Below are 23,359 nucleotides of genomic sequence, written 5' to 3'. Positions count from 1 at the left end.
GAGACTTCCTACAAAGTCCTGGCGGATATACGGAATTAATCCAATCATCCCGGAATAAAGAGGGATTGTACAAGAAATACCTATTGCACTAGAATTACACTTACAAATTCTAATTATTGGTTCTGTTCATAATTCATGTATTACCAGATAGATTTCATTTCTAAAATGAGCATATTAAGAATGGAAAATATATAATAAACTTAATTTAAAAGAGTATTAACTAATGATAACGAATCAAATTAAAAAAGCAGAAAGAGGTATGTATTGTACTGGCAAGGTATATATCATACACAACTATATCACAATGCAACACAGAAATAAAGGCACAAAAATGTCCCATTTGGTCTGACCAGTTCACATTCATTTAATTTAGGTAGATATCTATATGAAATCCTTTATACCCCCCACATTATATTCCTCTTTTCCCATGTCTGTCACTTGTCCTTTCAACTCTTTTCCCACCCATATGTCCTCCATCTCTGGAAGAAGCATGTCCAAATACTACACCAATAATGGTCTTCATCACCTTGACTACTAGGCCATTTCAAGCTCTGCCATTTTCAACTTTGCTTCTTAGAAAACCAATGCTTTAGTCAATATCTAGGCTGTCTTCTCTGTCAACACTAAGATTTGCATTAACTTATTGTCACCAAGTTTAGTTATGCTGTAATAGAAAAAGCTTCTTCCTCCTAAGGCTATTTTAGAACAACATCAGACAGTGCCTACAAAAGAGGAAAGACATGCTGAGCCATAGATTTTACCTTCTTTGGTCTTTGTGGAGACTGCTCCTACTTCTTTCTCTGATGATGGTGAACCAGGTACATGCTCTGCTGTTTCTTCACATTTGTTCTTTGGTTTAGATTCTGTTTCAGACTTCTTTTTGGTGACAGATGTAACAGCTGGTATTAGAGATGAACGTTGACTAGGTGCTGATTTAAGGACGGAAGTAGGAGATGGTGGTCGCTGTTTTAATAAACTAGGTGAAGGTGGATGATATTTTTTGTTCAGCCTATTTAAAAAATATATTTATTCAGAAAACTTAAGATGATGCAAAATTTACTTTGCAATCATGAAATAATCTGATATATGTAATTTTGTAAACCACTTGGGGATTCTAACACATTAGGGAATTAACATAATCCAAAAAGCAATGTTACTTACCGTAACAGTTGTTATCCAGGGACAGCAGGCAGCTATTCTCACTAGTGGGTGATGTCATCCGACAGAGCCCCAATACGGACATCTTGCAAGCATGTCTTGCTTGAAGAAACTCAGAAGTTTCGAGATGCCCGCACCGCGCATGCGCCAGTGCCTTCCCGCCCGATGTACCGGGCGTGTCTCCTCAGTTCAGGTAGCTAGCCTGAGAAGCCAACCCAGGGGAGGTGGGTGGGACGTGAGAATAGCTGCCTGCTGTCCCTGGATAACAACTGTTACGGTAAGTAACATTGCTTTATCCCAGGACAAGCAGGCAGGTATTCTCACTAGTGGGTGACCTCCAAGCTAACCCCAATGGGATGGTGGGAGAGTTGGCAACTTAAGAGAACAAATTTTGTAACACTGTTTGGCCAAACTGTCCAACCCGTCTGGAGAAAGTATCCAGACAATAATGAGAGGTGAATGTATGAACCGAGGACCAAGTGGCAGCCTTACAAATCTCCTCAATCGGTGTCGATCTGAGGAAGGCAACAGAGGCTGCCATTGCTCTGACCTTATGGGCTGTGACCTTACAGGGAAGGGATAATCCAGCCTGGGCATAGCAGGAAGAGATACAAGCCGCCATCCAGTTGGAAATGGTGCGCTTCGATACAGGTCGTCCCAACTTGTTTGGATCAAAGGAGACGAAAAGTTGAGGAGCAGTTCTGTGTGGCTTTGTGCGATCCAAGTAGAAAGCTAAAGCACGTTTACAGTCCAGAGTGTGTAAAGCAGATTCTCCAGGATGAGAATGAGGCTTTGGAAAGAACACCGGAAGCACGATGGATTGGTTGATGTGAAATTCAGAGACCACTTTAGGCAAGAATTTTGGATGTGTACGAAGAACCACCTTGTCATGATGGAATACAGTGAACGGTGGATCCGCCACTAGGGCCTGAAGCTCACTGACCCGGCGAGCAGACGTGAGGGCCACCAGAAAAACCACCTTCCAGGTGAGATACTTAAGTGGAGCCTTGTTGAGAGGTTCAAACGGAGGCTTCATGAGATGAGACAGGACAACATTGAGATCCCAAACCACAGGAGGAGGTTTGATAGGAGGGTTGACATGAAAAAGACCTTTCATAAATCTGGAAACCACAGGATAAGCAGACAAAGGTTTCCCCTGTAGAGGCTGATGGAAAGCCGCAATAGCACTCAGGTGGACTCGTATAGAGGTAGACTTGAGACCAGACTGAGACAGGTGTAGAAGATAGTCCAATACAGAAGAAAGGGAAGCTCGCTGAGGTTCCGTGGCATTGGAAATACACCAGGAAGAAAATCTAGTCCATTTTTGGGAATAGCATTGTCGAGTAGCAGGCTTCCTGGAAGCCTCCAAGACTTCCCTCACTGCTTGAGAGAACTGGTGAGGAGTTATGTTGAAAGGAACCAAGCTGTCAGGTGGAGGGACTGCAGGTTGGGATGAAGTAGTGAACCTTGATGTTGAGTAAGTAGTGAAGGAAACACTGGAAGAAGTACTGGCTCCCTGCTGCTCAGTTGAAGTAGAAGGGAGTACCAAGTTTGTCTGGGCCACCGAGGAGCAATCAGAATCATGGTGGCATGGTCTGATCTCAACTTGACCAGAGTCTTTTGAATGAGAGGGAATGGAGGAAACGCATATAGGAAGCGATTCCCCCAATCCAGTAGAAAGGTGTCTGCCTCGAGGCGATGAGGAGTGTAGATCCTGGAGCAAAACTGAGGCAGTTTGAAGTTGTGGGGGGCTGCAAAGAGGTCTATCTGAGGCGTTCCCCACTGAGCAAAGATCTGATGAAGGGGCTTGGAGTGGAGTGTCCATTCGTGAGGCTGGAGAAGACGACTCAATTTGTCTGCCAAGACGTTGTCTTTCCCCTGAATGTAGACAGCTCTGAGGAAGGTGTTGTGGCGGACCGCCCAATCCCAGACTCGAAGAGCTTCCTGGCAAAGAGGGGCCGAGCCCGTGCTCCCTTGTTTGTTGACATAATACATGGCGACCTGATTGTCTGTGCGAATAAGGACCACCATGTCGTGAAGCAGATGCTGAAAAGCTTGGAGAGCATTGAAGATGGCTCTGAGCTCCAGAAGATTGATTTGATGGAGTCGTTCCGCACTGGTCCATAACCCCTGAGTGCGAAGACCATCCAGATGAGCCCCCCATGCATAGTTCGATGAATCGGTCGTGAGAACTTTCTGGTGGGGAGGAGAGTGAAACAGCAAACCTCTGGATAGATTCGAAGAGGTCATCCACCAGAGAAGAGACTGCCGTAGAGCAGGAGTGACTACAATGTGACGGGACAACCGGTCGGACACCTGAGTCCACTGAGATGCCAAGGTCCATTGAGGAATTCTGAGATGAAGTCTGGCAAAAGGCGTCACATGAACTGTAGATGCCATGTGGCCCAAGAGGACCATCATGTGTCTCGCTGAGAAGGATTGGCGAGAAGACACCGACTGGCAGAGTAGAAGGAGAGCATCCATGCGTTGAGGAGGAAGGAATGCTCGAAGTTGGATGGTATCCAGGACAGCCCCGATAAAGGGGAGAGACTGGGTGGGCTGAAGATGTGACTTGGGAAAGTTGATCTCGAAGCCCAAGTTCTGCAGGAAACAAATTGTAGTCAAGGTCGCCGAAATGACCTCTGGAGCCGACGGTGCCTTGATGAGCCAGTCGTCGAGGTATGGAAACACCTGGAGACCCATGTTACGGAGTGCAGCGGCCACCACCACCAGACACTTCGTGAAGACTCTGGGCGACGAGGAAAGGCCGAATGGAAGCACTCGATACTGCAGATGCAAATGTCCCACCCGAAATCTGAGGAACTTGCGTGAGGCCGGATGAATCGGGATGTGAGTGTAGGCCTCCTTGAGGTCCAGAGAGCATAACCAATCGTTCTGCTCGAGGAGGGGATAGAGAGAGGCAAGGGTCAGCATACGGAACCGCTCCTTGACCAAAAACTTGTTGAGGACTCGAAGGTCCAAAATGGAACGCAGATCGCCCGTCTTCTTCGGGACCAGGAAGTACCGGGAGTAAAACCCTCGGTTTTGCTGATCTAACGGGACCGGCTCGACGGCCCGAAGCCGAAGCAGAGCCTGAGCCTCCTGGAGGAGAAGAGCGGTCTGCGTTAAGTTGGAAGGATACTCTCTTGGCGGGTGGTCCGGGGGGACCCGTTGAAAATGAAGAGAGTATCCCTCTCTTACGATGGTAAGGACCCAAAGGTCCGTGGTGATTGTCTCCCATCGATGACAAAAATGATGGAGACGACCCCCTATGGGAAAAACGGGGGGAGACAGAACGAGGTCGGTTATGCTCCCTGGAAGAGAGTCAAAAAGGCTGAGTAGCCTTGGGTGCAGCCGGCATCTGAGGCTTCTGCTGAGGCTTCTGGGGAGGCTGTCTCTTTGCAGGTTGTCTCGCAGGAGGAGTCTGCCTCGGCTGATAACGCCGCTGGTAAATCAGAGGCGGCCTAGAGGGACGAGACTGTTGAGGCTTAGGCTTAGGCCTCAGGATAGACTGGAAGGACTTCTCATGATCCGAAAGCTTCTTAGTAACAGTCTCGATAGACTCATCGAACAGATCCGCCCCCGCACAAGGCACATTTGCAAGTCTGTCTTGGAGGTTCGGATCCATATCAATCGTACGAAGCCAGGCCAGGCGACGCATGGCTACTGAACAGGCCGCAGCCCGTGCCAAGAGCTCGAAGGCATCGTAGGAGGATTGCATCAGCTGCAGGCGTAACTGGGAAAGGGTCGCCACCACCTCTTCAAACTCGAATCGAGCCTGAGCATCGATAAAAGGGATGAACTTGCGTAGCACCGGCAAGAAGAAGTCCAAATATGAAGAGAAGAAGAAATTGTAATTGAGCACTCTAGTTGCCATCATCGAGTTCTGGTAGATACGTCTACCAAACTTATCCATCGTCCTCCCCTCACGGCCCGGTGGAACTGAGGCGTAAACCTGGGAGGGATGAGATCGTTTGAGGGAGGACTCGACCAGAAGGGACTGATGAGATAGTTGTGCCCCCTCAAACCCTTTGTGGTGGACGATGCGGTATCGAGCATCCAACTTACTGGGAACTGCAGGGATGGAATATGGTGTCTCAAAACAACGCATGAAAGTCTGGTCAAGCAGTTTATGCAGAGGAAGCCGGAGCGTCTCCGCCGGAGGGTGAGGCAAATGCATGGTGTCCAGATACTCCTTAGAATATCGAGAACCAGTGTCCAAAGTTACATCCAAGTCATCCGCCATTTGTCGGAGGGAGGAGGAAAAGGACAGTTGGTCCACCAGCGCCGGCCGGCGAGACGGACTAGAAGAAGTGGAAGCCTCCAGGTCCAGAGAGAGCTGGGAGCGGCAAGGAGAATAGGAGGTAGATGGTTCCTCATACTCCGGTCCCTCATGCAGGGATAAATCCGACGAGGAGTATCCCATACGCTGGATCTTCTTTTGCGGGGACACCTCCGAATGACGTGAGGAGTGTTGAGATGAGTGTCGAGATCGATGTCCCTCCCGGTGACGGGATGGGGAACGAGATCGTCTATGCATCGCACGATCCCCCGAAGCCTCCAAGGAATGGATGGGACTAGATGCAGTGGATCGCAGAGGTGGCAAGGATGCGGACTCACGCAGCGCCACCCAGGTCTGGTATGGAGTGCGGAAGAACTCTTCCTGCGATGCGGTATGCCCAGGACTTCGATTATCAGGAGCTGACAAAGTACTCTGATGTCGAGGAGGCGTGATGGGCTCCAAAGGTGGCATATCACTAAACGAAGCCCGCCTGGAGGCTTCCGCCGCCCTCCGTCGATCCCCCTCGTCGAGCAGAGAGATCGAACGACGAGGAGGAGGGGGCGGTCCCCCCCCCGGGACCGGGAGGTCACCCTGAATGGAGGCGATAAGCCGGGGTCCCATAGACTGCATAAGCTCGACAAATTGAGCTTCCAGCAGGGATCGCAGCGAAGCCGATATGGAGGGATCCGCACCGAAAGGGGGTCCTCCAGCACGGTCTTCGCGCTCCTTTGTGGCCAAGTGCTTCTGCTTGCTAGCTTTAGGCACTTTGATGACCACCGGAGGGACAGTGGAAGGCGGTACCTGAGCCGAGGAGACGGGGACAGGCACCGATGTCGAACTGGAGGCAGAAGTTGGAGTGAACGATGCCGGCTTCACAATGCCAGATGCAGGAGTTGTCGATGCAGGTTTCAAACGGACCGGCGAAACATCAGCAGAAGTTGAAGCAGACGGCTCTTTGGCAGACTCCATCTTAAACATCGACTCCCAGAGCAAGCAGCGCCGTTTGAACGAGCGCGCAGTGAGCGTGGAACAAGGCCGGCACGATTTCGGAACGTGTTCTGGACCAAGACACTGAAGACAGCGTCGATGCGGGTCCGTCAACGAAATCGCACGCTGACACTTGCTGCACTTTTTAAAACCGGTGATCGGCCGGGACATAGGCCGGAAAATCGTCGCCGCAAGGTCGAAGGCGCAAGGCCTATGCCACGAGGCCGGCCCGGCCGAACCGCCGGAAGAAATAATTTTAACTTTTTTTTTTTTTTTTTTTTAGAAAATATAAAGTAAAATTGAAATAAATCAAAGAAACAAAAAACGCGGTACAAAGAAGGCAAATTTACTGAAATTCAGTCAGCGCAGAATGAAGAGAAACTTCTCAGCTCCGCGGAAAGAAAAGAACTGAGGAGACATGCCCGGTACATCGGGCGGGAAGTAGAGGTCTGCACGGGAACGGGGATCGCGGGGATCCCGCGGGGATCCCGCGGGTTCCCCCCCTGGCCCACGGGACTCCCACGGGGACGCCCCCTGACCCACGGGACTCCCACGGGGATGAAAACAACCTACCTAAATTCTGGCGATGCAAGCATGCAGCTTACAAGTCTGGCGTCGCGTCGGGAAATAGCCATGTTGAGCAGTGAGCTCAGCACGTACACAGATGAAAGCCTTGCTTGCTGATTGGTCCGGCGGCCCCGCCCCACCGTGCCGCCGGACCAATCAGCAAGCAAGGCTTTCATCTGTGTACGTGCTGAGCTCACTGCTCAGCATGGCTATTTCCCGACGCGGGCATTAGGCTGTTTTTTGTCATTTCGGGTGGGGGATGGCAGCGGCAGCAGCAGCCTGAAAAAGAAATCATCCTGGCCGGGTTCGGTGTCATGCTCCGGAGCTTCTACAGCCTTCCTATCTCCCTCTCCCTTCTACCTGCGGCTCTCTTCGGCAACTCAGCAGCAACGATCGACACAAGCTTCTGGCGTCGGGGCCTACCCTCTGCGAGTCCCGCTTGTTTCAACTTCCTTTTTCCACAAAGGTGGGACTCGTAGAGGGAAGGCCTCGATGTCGGCAGCTTGTCTTGATCACCGCTGCTGACGAGTTGCTTAAGAGAGCCGCGGAGCAGGGGGGTGTTGCCAGGTGCAGGTAGAAGGGAGAGGGCCAGATGCAGGACTCGTGGGTGAGGGAGGAGAAGAGAGAGGGGAGAGAAACAAAAGGAAATATTTCATACTGGGCTGGGCCGGAGTGGAGAGAGGGTGGAAAGATTCTGGCTACAGGGTGCAGTAACAAAGGAAAAGGGGGGAAAGCTGAAAATGGAGATAGTGACACAAAGAAGAGAAAGGGTAAGCAGGACCTTCTGAATAAGGATAGAGATACAGAGGGGACATGAAGAGGAGGTGAAATAGAGACATAGAAGTAATGCTGAAAAAGTGTGTGTGGGGGGGGGGAGATAAAGACATTGAAAGGGCAAATGGTGAATATGGGGTAAAGACAAGGACAGAGACAAATGAAGATTCTGAAAAAGTGGTGAGATAGGGATATAGGTGAGATGGACACAAAGAAGGGTGATGCTGGAAAATAGGTGGAATGGTAATTCTGACAGACACAGAAGGGAAATGCTGGATCAAGGAGAGATGGGGCTCAGGCTGGATGGAATGAGGAGAAATGCCTTGTTGGCCCGGAACTTCCTCTCCTACGTCAGAATTGACGTCAGGGAGCGGAATGCTGGTCAGCGCGACGCTTCTGCAGGGAAAGCTTGGGACAGCGGTGGCTTGGGGACTATTCCCCGATGGCGGTGGCAGCAAACCGAGTGGCTTGGGGGAGGGCACGGAGAAAGAAAGAAAGGGGGCAGACAGAGAGACAGAAAGAAGGGGGAACAGGGAGACAGAAAGAAAAAGTTGGGGGAGAGAATGAGGTCTGGAGGAGAGGAAACATACAGGAGGCTGAAAGAAAGGAAGAAAGATTGGATGCACAGTCAGAAGAAGAAAGTGCAACCAGAGACTCATGAAATCACCAAACAGCAAAGATAGGAAAAATGATTTTATTTTCAATTTAGTGATCAAAATGTGTCTGTTTTGAGAATTTATATCTGCTGTCTATATTTTGCACTATGGCTCCCTTTTACTAAACCGCAATATTGTTTTTTAGCGCAGGGAGCCTATGAGCATTGAGAGCAGCGCGAGGCATTCAGCGTAACTCCCTGTGCTAAAACCTACTATTGTGGTTTAGTAAAAAGGGAGGGGGTGTATTTGTCTATTTTTGTATTTTGTTACCGAGGTGACATTGCATAGAGTCATCTGCCTTGGGAAATGTATATGGCAGATATCTTTGTTTTGTGTTCAAAAGAAAAGGAAATGCATTTCTGGTTTTATTTCTACAGTGTTGAAGTACTTGTTGGCCCTTGCTGTGACTGGTGGGGATCCCCAAGCACCGCCAGCAGAGGACCTCCTCTAGAGATGGTCAGAACTCCCCTCCACCAAGCGCAGCAGTCGCTGGCAGCATCCATGAGCCACTGAGGTGCCAGCATCTGTGACTCAGGGACGCTACTGCTGCCTGCCAAGCTTGGCAAAAGGGACCCCAGGCCAACTGCAAAGGAAGTCCTCAGCTGACAGTTTGTGGGTTCTCATCAGCTGAGTATTTATATTTTATATTTACATTAGAGGTTCTGGTAGAAACCCATTTACAAAGTATGTATTCTTCCCAATTAATATTTCCAAATTAATAGTCTCTTTGCTTATTTGTAAATGGGTCTCTACCAGAGCCTTTAATTCAGTAGCATAATTAAATAAAATAACTATTTCTGAAGTTTATAGGGAAGGATGGTGACGGAGGGGATTCCTCGCGGGGACGGGTGGGGACGGAGGGGATTCCTCGCGGGGACGGGTGGGGACGGAGGGGATTCCTCACGGGTGGGGACGGAGGGATTCCTCACGGGGACGGGTGGGGACGGAGGGATTCCTCACGGGGACGGGTGGGGATGGGTGGGATTTTGGCGGGGACGGGTGGGGACGGGTGGGATTTCTGTCCCCGCGCAACTCTCTAGCGGGAAGGCACTGGCGCATGCGCGGTGCGGGCATCTCGAAACTTGAGTTTCTTCAAGCAAGACATGCTTGCAAGATGTCCGTATCGGGGCTCTGTCGGATGACATCACCCACTAGTGAGAATACCTGCCTGCTTGTCCTGGGATAACCAATTTAGTATAGATATAAATGGCAAGAATATGGCTACTCATTCAAATTGTGTTAATTCTGATGCAATTTCTAATACAAGTGTGATGTTTCACTATGAAAGAACTGTATACCAGAACATCTTTATCCAATAAATCAATCTGCTAATTATGGGCTCCTTTTGCTAGAGGTTTCTATCACAGGAATTCTATGAGCACTGGAGCATTTACCTCACCTGTCTATGAAAGAAACCTCTACAGCCATTTAGTAAAACCCAGTATATATCTGATTTCAAAATCTGAAAATTCTACATTAATACAATTTTAAAGTATGGGTATTAATATGAATATGGGTCTTCAAAAAATGGAAATAAGTAATGATAAAATAAAACTAAAAAAGGGGAAGCAGCATTAATATACTACTGGTTTGAGGTTTCAGTTTGAAAGCTTACTTAATTGTAGAGGGAGAAGGAGGATGTTTTCTCATATTGGCAGGGGATGGAGATCTTCTACGAGAAGATATACTGGAAGGAGACGGAGGGCGCTTCCCAGCACGAGATGCCATCTGCTTTTCTATCTCCGATTTCTACTCCAAAGATAGAAATTTTATATTAGACTTTTTCATGTTAATGACACTGGAATAATTCAAAATTTATAGAAATAATATTCAGTTGTCCCTCAGATATCTCCTTTAACTCAGTTCAAACAGCTGTTTCAAAATAGAGTTTAAGGAAATTCATTTATAGGGCGAAAGAAACCTCATATTTCATTCTAGTTCGGAGCATATGTAGTTAGCCTCCTCATTGGTCATTATCTCAACTTCCTACCAAATCAATTAATTTTAGCTTTTTTTAATAAATGATTTTTAAGACAAGCACTTATCTTGACTTTTAAACTGCTCGGTGCCCCGACATGAAATTAATGTTTCGCTGGCCTGCTGTTTCAAGGAGCAATCCCATTCAACAGTAGTCCAGCGAAACATGAATTTTATGTCAGGGCACAGAGCAGTTTAAAAGTCAAGATAAGTGCTCGTCTTAAAAAAATATTCTTTATTAAAAAAGCTAAAATTAACTGATTTAGTAGGAGGTGGAGATAATGACCAATTAGGAGGGGCACTGAACAGCATTTCAAGCAAGTAAACAACAGTCCTGGTTGGGTAACTACATTAGCGGAACCATGCTATCTTACGACGCCTTACGAAAAGAAATTAAGACAGTACTATTCGATCTAGCCCCCAAATATATAACTGACCTTTTCTCTTTTTCAACCAATAGACATAAGAGAAGCTCAAACTTGAATTTTGTTTCTCCACCGGTTAGAGCAGTGTTCTTCAACCACCGGTCCATAGACCAGTGCCGGTCCACAGAAATTTCCTGCCGGTCCACAGGGCCAGCACGTGCATCAGGCCCAAAACAGTGTTCTTCAACCGCTGATCCACGGTGCAATCGATGCGGCGTTATCTTCGAGCCAGATCCCTCTTCCTAACTGATTCAGTGCACAAAGCCACGGGCAGTGGCTCCTATGGGCATCCTGTGCCTGAACCGGAAGCCTTCTCTCTGACGTTGCAACATCAGAGGGAAGGCTTCCAGATGAAGCATGGGACGTGCAAGGTGCAATTAGTACTATTATGGGGCAGGGTCTGGGGTGGAGATTGGGTAGAGATGGGCGGGGTCTGGCCCACGACTTAGCCCAGTGTTCTTCAACCACCGGTCCATGGACCAATGCCAGTCCACAGAATAATTCTTTTCTTTCTGCCGGTCCATAGGTGTAAAAAGGTTGAAAAACACTGGGTTAGAGGATGCGAATTTAAAAGACATCATCAACATCTTTTCTCATAAGGGATAAAGATCTGAAACAATTACTCATGCTTACTAATACTTAAGGGGAATTTAGGAGACACCGAAAAACATATCTGTTCCTAAAGTACTTAGGTAGCTGATTTGCACAACCTTTCCCAAAATAACTGATCTCTAGATTTTAACTCTTGTTAGTTCTACTCAATCTGTAACATTTTTAATCAATGTAAACCGCATTGAACTTCATGGTCCTGCGGTATATAAACTGTTATTATTATTATTATTTAAAAGTCAAGATAAGTGCTGGTCTAAAAAAAACATTATTTATTAAAAAAGCTAAAATTAATTGATTTAGTAGAAGGTGGAGATAATGACCAATTAGGAGGCTAGCTACATATGCTCCGAACTAGAATGAAATATGTTGATTTTGATTCGGTTGTAGACACTGAAGTCTCTTTCTCCCTATAAATGCAAAACAGCAACAATAAACATAATGGAACTAGGTAATTAAACATTAGAAACTGAACAACAAAAACAGTGCTATAAGGGGGAGAGGCCAAGATGGCGGCAGCGTGGAGGCGATAAGTGTAATGCCTGAACCTGCTACCGACTATTCTTCTTTCTAACTCTTTGAGAAATGCCACATTTGAAGCGCAAGGGTAGCGTCTGAGCTGACCCCATTGCGGATAGGACATCTACACCGGCACAGCGCTCAATTTTGCATTTTATCGCCACCCCTACAACCGACGAATACCCGGAGGAACACCCGAGTGGTTGAAGACTTTGAGCTGGAGGTATCGCTCTGCCCTCCAGGTACTGTTCCACTGCCATACTGAGAGGGAAAAGAGGATGAGATGAAGAAGAAGAAGACCTGGTGTGATACAGGTGAAGCAAAACAAGTCCTTTGGATAAAGGTGAAGTAACCAGACCTCACAAGAGAAAAACCCCCTCCCCTCCCTCTTGCTCTAATAAATCAGTATATGAACTGTAAAAGATATTTCATAACCCACTTGCCAGCTGGCCTATAATGATTGAGAAATGTTCTGTTTCTGAGTTAGCTATGGTAAGCAAAAACTTGTAAGAAACAAGACTTAAATTCCGACACATGGCACCTGGCCGGATATTATGCAAAGAGGAACACAGCTCATGGTCAGAAAAACAGAGTACTCAAGAACATTATTTAGCAAGATATATCATGTGTTACCACAGCAGAGAAGGAATTTTGGACTCGGAATTGCATATATGGTAAGGGGAAAAGGACATTTGCGGGAAAAGGTTAGGCCTTACGGCAAACTGAACAGACGTATAAGATGACACAAATAGATAAGCCAATAAATGAATCTACTTATGTATTGACGTATAAGAAAAATAACCAATAAAGATGTATCATGTGATTTAGGCTAACGTGGTATTGACCACCAAGAAATGTATAAAACCAGGCCTATAAGCAGAAGTAAGGAGAACAGACATCAGAGGACCCTCAGGCCTGAGGATCACATCTGTTCCATTATATGCTGAATGATTTGAAATTGTAAGCTGTTACTGATTTGCTAATAAATGTATACCTATTGAAACCAGTATATAGTGTGTGGAGTCTCCATTACGAGGTAGGCCTAGACAGCGGCCTACTTCAATACCCTGCCGGGGTTGTGGTCCTGCTGGAGGAGCCCTGCGTGGAAATGGAGTCAGGAGAAACCCCGGATCAAAGGGCTTGGCTCATGACATTTCAAGCAAGGCAAGGAGATTTGAGAGCCGGCTTGAATGCTGGCCTGGAAACAGCAAGACTAGCAATGATTACCCTCAAGGCGATTTGGGATACACTCGAGAGATTGAACTCTTCTGTGTCTGGGTCTTTTCTACAAGTTGCTATCTTGTAAATACTGTGGATGATCTTGGGAAATCACTCAAAACTACTAAGGAAGAAGAATTTGTTAAGGAAATTAAACAAATTAAAGAAAGTGTCATAGAGGTTCAAGGAGTAACTAATAATTTGGTTAAAGAAAGAATGCTTTTGCATAAGAAAATGGAACAACTGGAAAATTACAACCAAATATTAAATATTCATTTTTTGAATTTTCCTAAATCTTATGGTGTAGCTCCTATGGATATTCTGAAAAAATATTTGATAGAAATATTAAAAATTTTGGTGTCCTTCGTTTTTGAACAAGACACTAATATGATCTTGAAATTATATTTTAAGAATTCTCAGAAATTATTTGGAGGCCAGAAAGTATGGATATATCCTGATGTTTCCAAAACTACTCAGGAACGAAGAAAGGATTTCCTCTCTCAGCGTCAAGAGACAATTAAATTAGGTGCTACATTTCTTCTTGCTTATCCATGTAAGTGTCTGGTCAGGTACTTGGGTGTTAAATATACATTTTATTCTCCAGAACATTTGAAGCAGTTTCTAGATATTAAGAAAATCATCAAGGAATGAATGGAAAAGGGATTACTGAATTAGTCATTGTTTCACACTAAGCCTTACTGCAAACGATATGTAAATAATTTCTCCCTTAATATGTTTAACTACCCTCACTGAAATTGTGGTCTAAGAAAGGGGATTAAGTTTTGGTTATATTGTAAGAAATTTTTTCCTTTGAAATATTTTCCTTCTCTTTGTTTCATGTAGCAAGATGTTCTTGTGAATTTTATTTGAAAGAAATAAAGGAAAAAAAAAAATTTCCTCAGAGTATATATCTCTAATAAATTATATATATTATTTGCCTGGTAAAAAAGCCACTGGAACTATGGCAGAGATACAGAAGAAAGAAGATACATCTTTAAATGTCACTGAACTGTTGGAATCCACACTTTCTGAAAACACGGAAAGGGCTACTTTATTAATATCTTTTGTTTTTGAAAAAGACTTGAATAAGGTCATGAAATTATTTTTTCATAATTCTCAATCCTTGTTCTATGGTAAAAAAGTGTGGTTGTTCCCTGACGTCACTAGAACTAAGCAGGAGCGGGGATCATGAACAGATTGGAGAAGGTTATCATGCTGCTGTACCAGGCCATGGTGCATCCTCACCTGGAGTACTGCTACAGCACTGGTCGCCGTACATGAAGCAGGTCACGGTACTACTCGAAAGGATCCAGAGAAGAGCGCCTAAGATGGTTAAGGGGTTGGAGGAGCTGCCGTACAGCGAAAGATTAGAGAAACTAGGCCTCTTCTCCCTCGAACAGAGGAGATTGAGAGGGGACATGATCAAAACATTCAAGGTACTGAAGAGGATAGATTTAGTAGATAAGGACAGGTTGTTCATCTTCTTCAAGGTAGGGAGAACGAGAGGGCACTCTCTAAAGTTGAAAGGGGATAGATGCCGTAATAAAGTAAGGAAGTTCTTCTTTACCCAGAGAATGGTAGAAAACTGGAATGCTCTTCTGGAGTCTGTCATAGGGAAAAACACTCTCCAGGGATTCAAGACAAGTTCCTGGATTCTCAGTTAGGGCGCCGGTCTTTGACCAGAGGGCCGCCGCGTGAGCGGACTGCTGGGCATGATGGCCCACTGGTCTGACCCAGCAGCAGCTATTCTTATGTTCTAACTCTTGGAGCAACTTTTCTACTTGTCTATCTGTGTAAATGTTTAGTAAAGTTTCTAGGAGCTAAATATGTTTTTTTTTCACATCAGATCAATTACGATCTTTTTTGGATTTGAAGACCCTAGCAATGAAATAATTTCCTTTGATGGAGTTTTACAGAACTGAAGGCTAGCTTGAAAATCCTTACTGCCTGTGGGCACAGCAGCCTGATGAAGATTCAGAAGAGCAGAAACCTTTTGTAAGAACTTAGGATAAGAAAACTCCTCTGTTGGGACTGGCTGCAAAAAAGGTACAGAAGCTGTGCTTTGAGGAGAGGAATAGCAGGAGCAGGAGAGGAATGCTAAATGAAGTAAAACAGCACTATCCTGGGTAAACTTTTGTAAAAGATTGGCAAAAAAAATTTGAAAATGACTGAATAGACTCAGAACCCTGAAAAGGAGGTTCTGGAGCTAAAATAGGCAGAGCAAGACATTTATGTGGTACCTGGTTATGGTCCAGAGGAGATGGAGAGGCAACCCGCTTAGTTTTAGCATGGGTTTTTGCCGATTTTGACATGGTTTTCAAAGTTGTAGCCAAATTTTTCAGCAAGGAGCTGGAAGAGTACTATAAGACCGAAAATGAGCCCCCGGGAGCCTTCCCAGAAACATCCACTGTAAACAGCAGTGCCCCAGTGTCTGTTAGGAAAGTGCTTCTAAAACTGCCGCTGGTGGAGAGGGAGTATCACCCCTCTGGATAGGCTTCTTTTTGTGTTCTGGCATGACTGCCATTTTTTTTTTCTCTGCCGGCATTGGTGGTGCTGAGCTTCCCTTCAGCAGAGGTCCTAGACAGTGTCCTAGAGGGAGGGAGCAAACGGCAAAGTTGACAGCCTCGACACCTTCATTACAGTTCTGGCACAAAGAGGGTGTCAGCTGCAAAAGGAAAAAAAATGTTTTCGTGGTATTAAAGCCCGCAGTATTTAGGCGGTTTTTAAGACCGTGTCTATTGTACGTCAATGGTTTGGTGTTTCTCTGAGAGGCTTTCTTCACACTCTCTTTTTTTTTTTTTTTAATTAAATTAATGGAAAGAACTAATGGCTTAAATGGCTAGAAAGCCTTATGGCTTTCTTTTTTTTCTTTCCTTTTCTGAAAAGACGGAGGGGAGAGCTGTGACTTTACAGGAGCAGTTGAAGAAAAAACTGATATGATGAGGGGAGGGGCTCCAGGTGTAGGGCATCCTGCACATACTTAGTAAGCTAAAAGCTTACTATAGCTAGGGGAGAGTACCGACACACAGGCTCAGTCAGAGGACTTCACCAACAAGTGTGCCTGCATATCCCCTGCTTGTCTCCGGAGAAATAAATGTTTCAGATGCTTATCTTGATAGCCCTAATGTACAAGACAAATTTATACTGAGAATGTATGATGGAACTCTTATAAAAGTGCTTACAATTAAGCATCTGTTGACTGTTTACTAAACAATCACAATAGAAATATGCATTAAGCCTAATTCCTATCTTCAGTCTCCCAAGAAATATCTTCTATATGCACATCCAAAATACATAACATTACTGTGCACATCCAAAATACATTACTGTGCTTTATTTTCAAATTTTAAAAAAAGCATCAAATATTTCTGACATAGTGACTAAAATTTCAAGCATTTCAACTAACCTGTGCAGATTCCTGGGAGCTTGCATCTGTGGATGATATACTTGCAGCTGAGGTTACTTTCTGTCTGTCAATGCTACGACTACGTATGGGCCCCTTAGGGGTGTGAACTGGGGCACTGATGAAAATGGCTGAAGCTGAACGAGGACAGAGGTGAGATTCTATAAAGTTAGGAATTAGATAGGATAAACAGAGAAAGTGCAGAGCATAAGAATAGGAACAAGAAAGAAAGAAAGAAACAGTTTGTGCTGTTAGAAACTATACAGACAACACAATACAAGAAGCACATACATATTGCAAAGGGTTATAGGCAAAAGATACTATCACCAGATAATTAGTACTCCAGAAGCAAAAGCATCAGAACAAGCCATTATAAAAGCTGTGCTTTACTTTAGATACAAATAAAATGTTTTTCTCTACTATGCTTCCCCGAAAATAAGACAGTGTCTTATATTCATTTAGGGCTCAAAAAAGGCACTAGGTCTTATTTTTGGGTAGGGCTTATTTTTTCATGTACATGATCATCTCTCCCTTCCTCTCCTTCACCCCAATTCTTCTTTCCTTTCTCCCACATGTGCAGCATCTTTCCTCCCCTCTTACCCATCCCCTTGTGCCCTCCCTCTACAGCATCTTTCTATCCTTCCATCCCTCCCATCCCCCTGTGCATCAGAACCCTTGCCCAGCTTCCATCCTGTCCTCCATCCCATCCCTCGTGCAGCAGAATCCTTGCCCAGCTTCCATCCTGCCCTCCCTCCCATCCCTCGTGTAGAACCCTTGAACACCTGCTGCCGTCGCCCCGCCACGCAGCTGAACCCCCGCTGACCCTCTATCCTTCCCTCCCAACCGATCCCCGCTGACCGCAATCATAAATACCTTCCGGCAGAGGAACATTGGGCCAGCAGCACTCACAGGAGTGGAGGGTTAGCAGGGGTTTGGCAGGTCAGTTGCGCGGTGGGGGGCAAGGGGAAACACGGATGCCTAAGACTAGGGCTTATTTTCGGGGGTAGGGCTTATATTAAGACCTACCTTGAAAATCATGCTAGGGCTTATTTTCGGGGAACCACAGTAAGTAATAATGCAAATTTTCACTTGCCACATTGCTTATTGCCAAGTCAGCAAGTTGAGAGGTATGTCAAAAATATGCACATACTACATGATTCCTTGTCAACTAAAGTATTACTCCTAAATAATGATTTTTATGTCTCTTTGAAATGTAATAAACTTTATTTGGAATGGGGAAGACACATTGAATAAATATGACCTACAGATGATATACTTGATCCATTTAAATAAAAAAGTATGATTCAACTAGCAACTAAAACTACACCAATTCATGTAATATATCTAGGATAGCTACAAATTTATAACACACAGCTTCACAGGACTATTGTACGATACATAATGCTGTAGGCTGTAAAAGACGTATGTATTCAGAGATCAGCACAAATATGATACTAAATGTATTTTTCTAAAATTCAAAGCACTACGTATCTTGATATCAGACCAGGCAGACTGGATAAACATTTTATTTCAAGTATCTATTGAAAATTATATACTAACAACTATATTTTTTATATCAATTTGTGGTACAAGCAGAACAGCAAGCTGAATACTTTCAGATACTGTGAATTATGGTTACTGGCTCTTAGCTTATGAAGCATGCAGTAATATTCTACCCTATGAATGATAAGTGTTAATGGTAACTAAAATCTTCAAATACTTTTAGTGCACAGCAGGAAAAGCATATTCCACAAGACAAAGGACACAGAAAAACTAGAAGGACGCATGCACATTCATGGTCTCATAGCCTATGAAGAAAGACATTGATATAAAAGTGGTCTGTAGCAGTTTCTTCTTTGCCAGTGGGAGCTGTCAATAGATACTGGTATCAAAAGACAATGTGCAAATAAAAATTAAAAAATCATAATACATATCTGAATAATGGAATATAGGTGGTGAATGGTGATGTATGTACAGATGGAAAAAGAAGGTGACTTTCCAAATAGTGCAGGACTACTTTAGTGCCCCATATCAAGGTTGAATTTAAGATATTTTGAACAGACTTCTTATATCACATTTTTATTTTTGGCTAGCTAAGAAATAGGATTTGTTCACTCTTCTTTTTTAGGCTTCCATTCAAAATTTGAGGAAGTTTTCTCAGGTCTTTTTTTAATCATTTTCCAGAACTGAGCTGTTGCTGCTACCACCGCCGCCAGATAGAAAAATTTATGATCAAAAACAGGATACTAAAAGATAAGTTAGTATAGCATCTATCCTTGTATTGTTCTTATATCTGAGAAACTGGCAATCTCTAAGGATTCTCAAAACTAAATTGAGCCAATCAAATCAATCATGCATTGTTTGCAGAGATTCATTTTTCTAGAGTTATTCTGATAACAAAAATGGGCAAGGAAGAATCACAGTGATGGTATTTGCATATAACTATAATTTTGTTCTCAAACATAGTGTTTTTATAAACTAGATGGCTTCTTTAGCAACAGCTACATTTTCAGGCATCTGCTCTATGCCTGTTACCTGGGGGATCTTTTCCATCAGACGATAATACAGCAGCACTTTTACTCCTAGCTAAGGAGGCCTGTGTGGGGGCGAGGAGGCGACTGATTATATTACTATCCAGAGGATTAGTCTGATAGCGTCGAGCTGAATGACAAGAACAAATTAAACAGATTCAAATGGAAGTAATACAAAGATGAAAATAATACAACAAAGCAAAATACACATGATTAATGACCACCATTATAACTTATGTCTTAAGAATAATAAAAAGAAAGATAAAGTAAAATCAGAGAGAAGTTAAAAAGAAATATGTAGCAATTGTCCTGCTGGATTATATATGTCAATCTGACAAAATACTGCTTGCACCAAACTAAAGATGAGGAAATAAATTTAGCCTAGCAGAAAGAATAAACAAATGCTAAAAGCAAACCACATACAAACATCATTTGGATTCTTAATTTTCCAGAATGATCCCTCAAAACTAATTGCAAAAATATTAGTTCATAGTAGTTTTGCTAAAAATAAAAACAAATACCTAATTGTAAATAATCAAAACTAGACAGAGAAGTGCTATAGCACATCTGAAGAAAAATGCTGCTGCACAATGAACAGCAGGCAATGCATTCTTAAACATCTGTAATTTATACTATCATGCTGAATGGTAAATATGGAAAAATTAGGTTCTTACCTTGACAATTTTCTTTCTAGTAGAACGGCAAAGGATTCCAGATGATAGGTTATCTACCTCTGGTCGTGAATTGGTTGCGGAAGGATGCCATCCACATCTTTCAACTCTGCCTCCTTCCTCAGTGGGCTATATTGTCACCTTCAGTTTGTACCAAAGCAGTCAATCACTACTATAATATAAGAAATCAGGAGAGAAATGGGGAAACATCCCTGCCAATACATTTCTGTACTGCTCTGTAACAAATAAAGTGAAAAATGTTAAACCAAACAGTATAACTCTAGATGGAACTAACAATCCACCTCTTAATGTGCAACCAGCACTAACAGCTCTGGAGCTTTAAAGACTTCTTAGTTTCATCACTTCCATTCTCTTGCTCTTTTTTTTCCAGTACATTCTTAACCAACTTGCTGGAAAAGATCTCCATTTCCAGACTCACAAAATCTGTCCAAGGCAGAAAGCAGGTGAAGTAACTGACAGGGCAGGACATCTGGAATCCTTTGCCCTTCTACTACAAAGAAAATTATCACGGTAAGAACCTACCGTATTTTTTGCTCCATAAGACATACTTTTTCCCCCCAAAAAAGTGTGTGGAAATGTAGGTGCGTCTTATAGAATAAATACCTCTCTCCTTTCCCGCCCCCCCCGCCCCCCCGGGTACCTTTTTAAAATTCTGGTAGTCCAGCGCTGTATCGGCAGGAGCTTTCCACGCTCCTGCCCTTCCCTCGCTGGACGGCTGCTTCCGAGTCCTCATCTCTTGCGGCAGAGTGGCACACAAGGCAAGCGTGAGCTTTTTGCGCTCCTGCCTGGCCCCATGTCACTCCCTGAATGGCTGCTGACAGTTCTTGTTGGACTCCGCACAATGTGAGTAGCAGAGAGTTCCCCCAACATATTGTATACTGATGGGAGGCTCTGCTAAATTATGCCTGAAAACAGTACATTGCCACTGCTGGGTCAGACCAGTGCCCAGCAGTCCGCTCACACAGCAGCCCTTAGGTCAAAGACCAGTGCCCTAACTGTGACTAGCCTTACCTACGTACATTCTGATTCAGCAGGAACTTGTCTAACTTTGTCTTGAATCCCTGGAGGGTGTTTTCTCCTATAACAGCCTCCGGAAGAGCGTTCCAGTTTTCTACCACTCTCTGGGTAAAGAAGAACTTCCTTACGTTTGTATGGAATCTATCCCCTTTTAACTTTAGAGAGTGCCCTCTTGTTCTCTCTACCTTGGAGAGTGTGAACAACCTGTCAGAGTTGTACACTGATGGGAGGCTCTGCTGAGAAATACACTCCCTGAAATGAAAAATAGTTTTGAGAAAAAACTGCTTTGGGGAAGCGCCTAATTCCGAACTATTCGAGGCTTTTGTTAGTTAAAACAGAAAAAACTTCACTCCACTTGGCTAGGCAGTAAGCCATTTGTATTTGAAGGTCCATACGGACTAAAAAATCTGAGAGAACTAGACTTTAATGCAAAGATTAAGTCGATGAACTCAGCAAGAATAGAGTGAGTAATCTGTAACCATGGATGAAGCCCTGCAAAGGGAATCATATGTATTGCGAAGGCTATGTTTCCTATGCGGAGAGTAGAAAAGTTGGGCTAGATATGACTAAATGCAAAAAGAGTGTTCTGACATTACTGAGTAATGAAACACCCTGAGTGAAGAGAGTCTGTTGTGTCGCTAAGTGCATGCTCTGAAACATAAGAGCCTGATCGAACCAGGTAATCAGGAAAAACTGGTAGAAGTAGTGGTTCCCTGCTGCTGAGCAGGAGTAGAAGGGAGAACCAAGGTTGTTTGGGCTACTGAGGAGCTAACAGATTCATAGTGGCATGTTCCTGTTTGAGTTTGACCAGTGTCTTGAAAATAAGAAGAAATGGAGGGAACGCACAGAGGAACCCATTCCAGGAGAAAAGCATTTGCCTCCAGGCGATGCGGAGAGTAGATTCTGGAGCAAAACTGGGGCAGTTTGTTGTTGTGGGGAGACACAAAAAGATCTGTTTGAGGAGTTCCCCACTGAGAAAAAATATGATGGAGAGACAGAAAATTGAGTGTCCATTCGTGAGGTTGCAGAAGACAACTCAATTTGTCCGCCAGGGAATTTTTCTCTCCTTGAATATAGACAGCTCTCAGAAAAATGTTGTGGGGAATTGCCCAATTCCAAATCTTCTGAGCTTCTTTGCAAAGGGGGAAGAGATCCATTCCTCCCTGCTTGTTCATATAGTGCATGACTACTTGGTTGTCTCTACGAATGAGGACCACCTGATCTTGAAGAAGATGCTGAAAAGCCTTGAGCATGTTGAAGATCACCCTGAGTTCCAACAGATTGATGTGATTTTTACAGTCTGTGGTGGACCAATGCCCTTGAGTATCGAGATGAGCCCCTCAAGTGTAGGTTGATGAATCTGTTGTGAGAACCTTCTGGAAAGAATGGAAGAGAGCAAACCTCTGGAAAAATTGGAAGAGAGCATCCACCATTGAATAGATTGCCGTAGAGAAGATAGAAACATAGAAATAGATGGCAGATAAGGGCCACGGCCCATCCAGTCTGCCCCCCCCAATGACCCTCCCTATCTATCTCTGCGAATAGATCCCACATGTCTATCCCATTTGGCCTTAAAATCTGGCACGCTGCTGGTCTCAATGACCTGAAGTGGAAGACTGTTCCAGCGATCAACCACCCTTTCAGTGAAGAAGAACTTCCTAGTGTCAGCGTGCAGTTTCCCGCCCCTGATTTTCCACGGATGCCCCCTTGTTGCCGCAGGACCCTTGAAAAAAAAGATATCTTCTTCTACCTTGATGCGGCCCGTGAGATACTTGAATGTCTTGTTCATATCTCCCCTCTCTCTACGTTCCTCGAGTGAGTAGAGCTGTAACTTGTCTAACCGCTCCTCGTATGGGAGATCCTTGAGTTCCGAGACCATCCGGGTGGCCATTCTCTGGACTGATTCCAGTCTCAGCACATACTTACGGTAATGCAGCCTCCAAAATTGCACACAGTACTCCAGGTGTGGTCTCACCATGGATCTATACAATGGCATAATGACTTCAGGTTTACGGCTGACGAAACTCCTGCGTATGCAACCTATGATTTGCCTTGCTTTGGATGAAGCTTGCTCCACTTGATTTGCAGTCTTCATGTTTTCACTGACAATCACCCCTAAGTCTCTTTCTGCTTCAGTTCTTGTCAGGATCTCGCCATTTAGGGTGTAAGTCTTGCATGGATTTTGGCTTCCCAGGTGCATGACTTTGCATTTTTTGGCATTGAAACTGAGTTGCCAGGACCTAGACCAGCGCTCCAGTAGAAGTAGGTCATGCATCATGTCGTCTGCCATTGAATTTTTGTCTGTTGTGCTTTTGCTCACTACATTGCTTAGTTTGGCATCATCGGTGAATAATGTTATTTTACCTCGGAGCCCTTCTGCTAAGTCTCTTATATAGATGTTGAACGAGGATCGGGCCCAGGACGGAGCCCTGTGGCACTCCACTTATCACCTCTGACATTTCGGAGGGGGTGCCGTTCACCACTACCCTCTGAAGCCTACCTCCAAGCCAGTTCCCAATCCATTTGGTCAATGTGTCGCCCAAT

At 44.6% G+C, this 23,359-nt stretch overlaps 1 protein-coding gene across 4 annotated transcripts in view; it reads right to left on the bottom strand.

Moving 5' to 3' along the window:
• Nucleotides 1-23,359, bottom strand: part of MAP7D3 (MAP7 domain containing 3) — a 289,399-nt gene that overhangs the window by 125,374 nt on the left and 140,666 nt on the right. The window contains exons 9-12 of one of the 4 annotated variants that reach the window (XM_033945723.1): nt 19,111-19,236; nt 16,579-16,604; nt 10,040-10,173; nt 762-1,009 (exon numbers count right to left, since the gene is read on the bottom strand). In XM_033945723.1, coding sequence (XP_033801614.1) covers nt 762-1,009; nt 10,040-10,173; nt 16,579-16,604; nt 19,111-19,236 — 534 coding nt within the window. Of the gene's footprint in view, nt 1-761; nt 1,010-10,039; nt 10,174-16,578; nt 16,737-19,110; nt 19,237-23,359 lie in introns of all 4 variants that reach the window. The other 3 variants (XM_033945721.1, XM_033945720.1, XM_033945722.1) reach the window with 3 other exon arrangements.

Source organism: Geotrypetes seraphini, chromosome 5 (genome assembly GCF_902459505.1).
Source record: "Geotrypetes seraphini chromosome 5, aGeoSer1.1, whole genome shotgun sequence".
Taxonomy (NCBI): Eukaryota; Metazoa; Chordata; class Amphibia; order Gymnophiona; family Dermophiidae; genus Geotrypetes; species Geotrypetes seraphini.
This window is presented reverse-complemented; position numbering and strand designations above follow the sequence as displayed.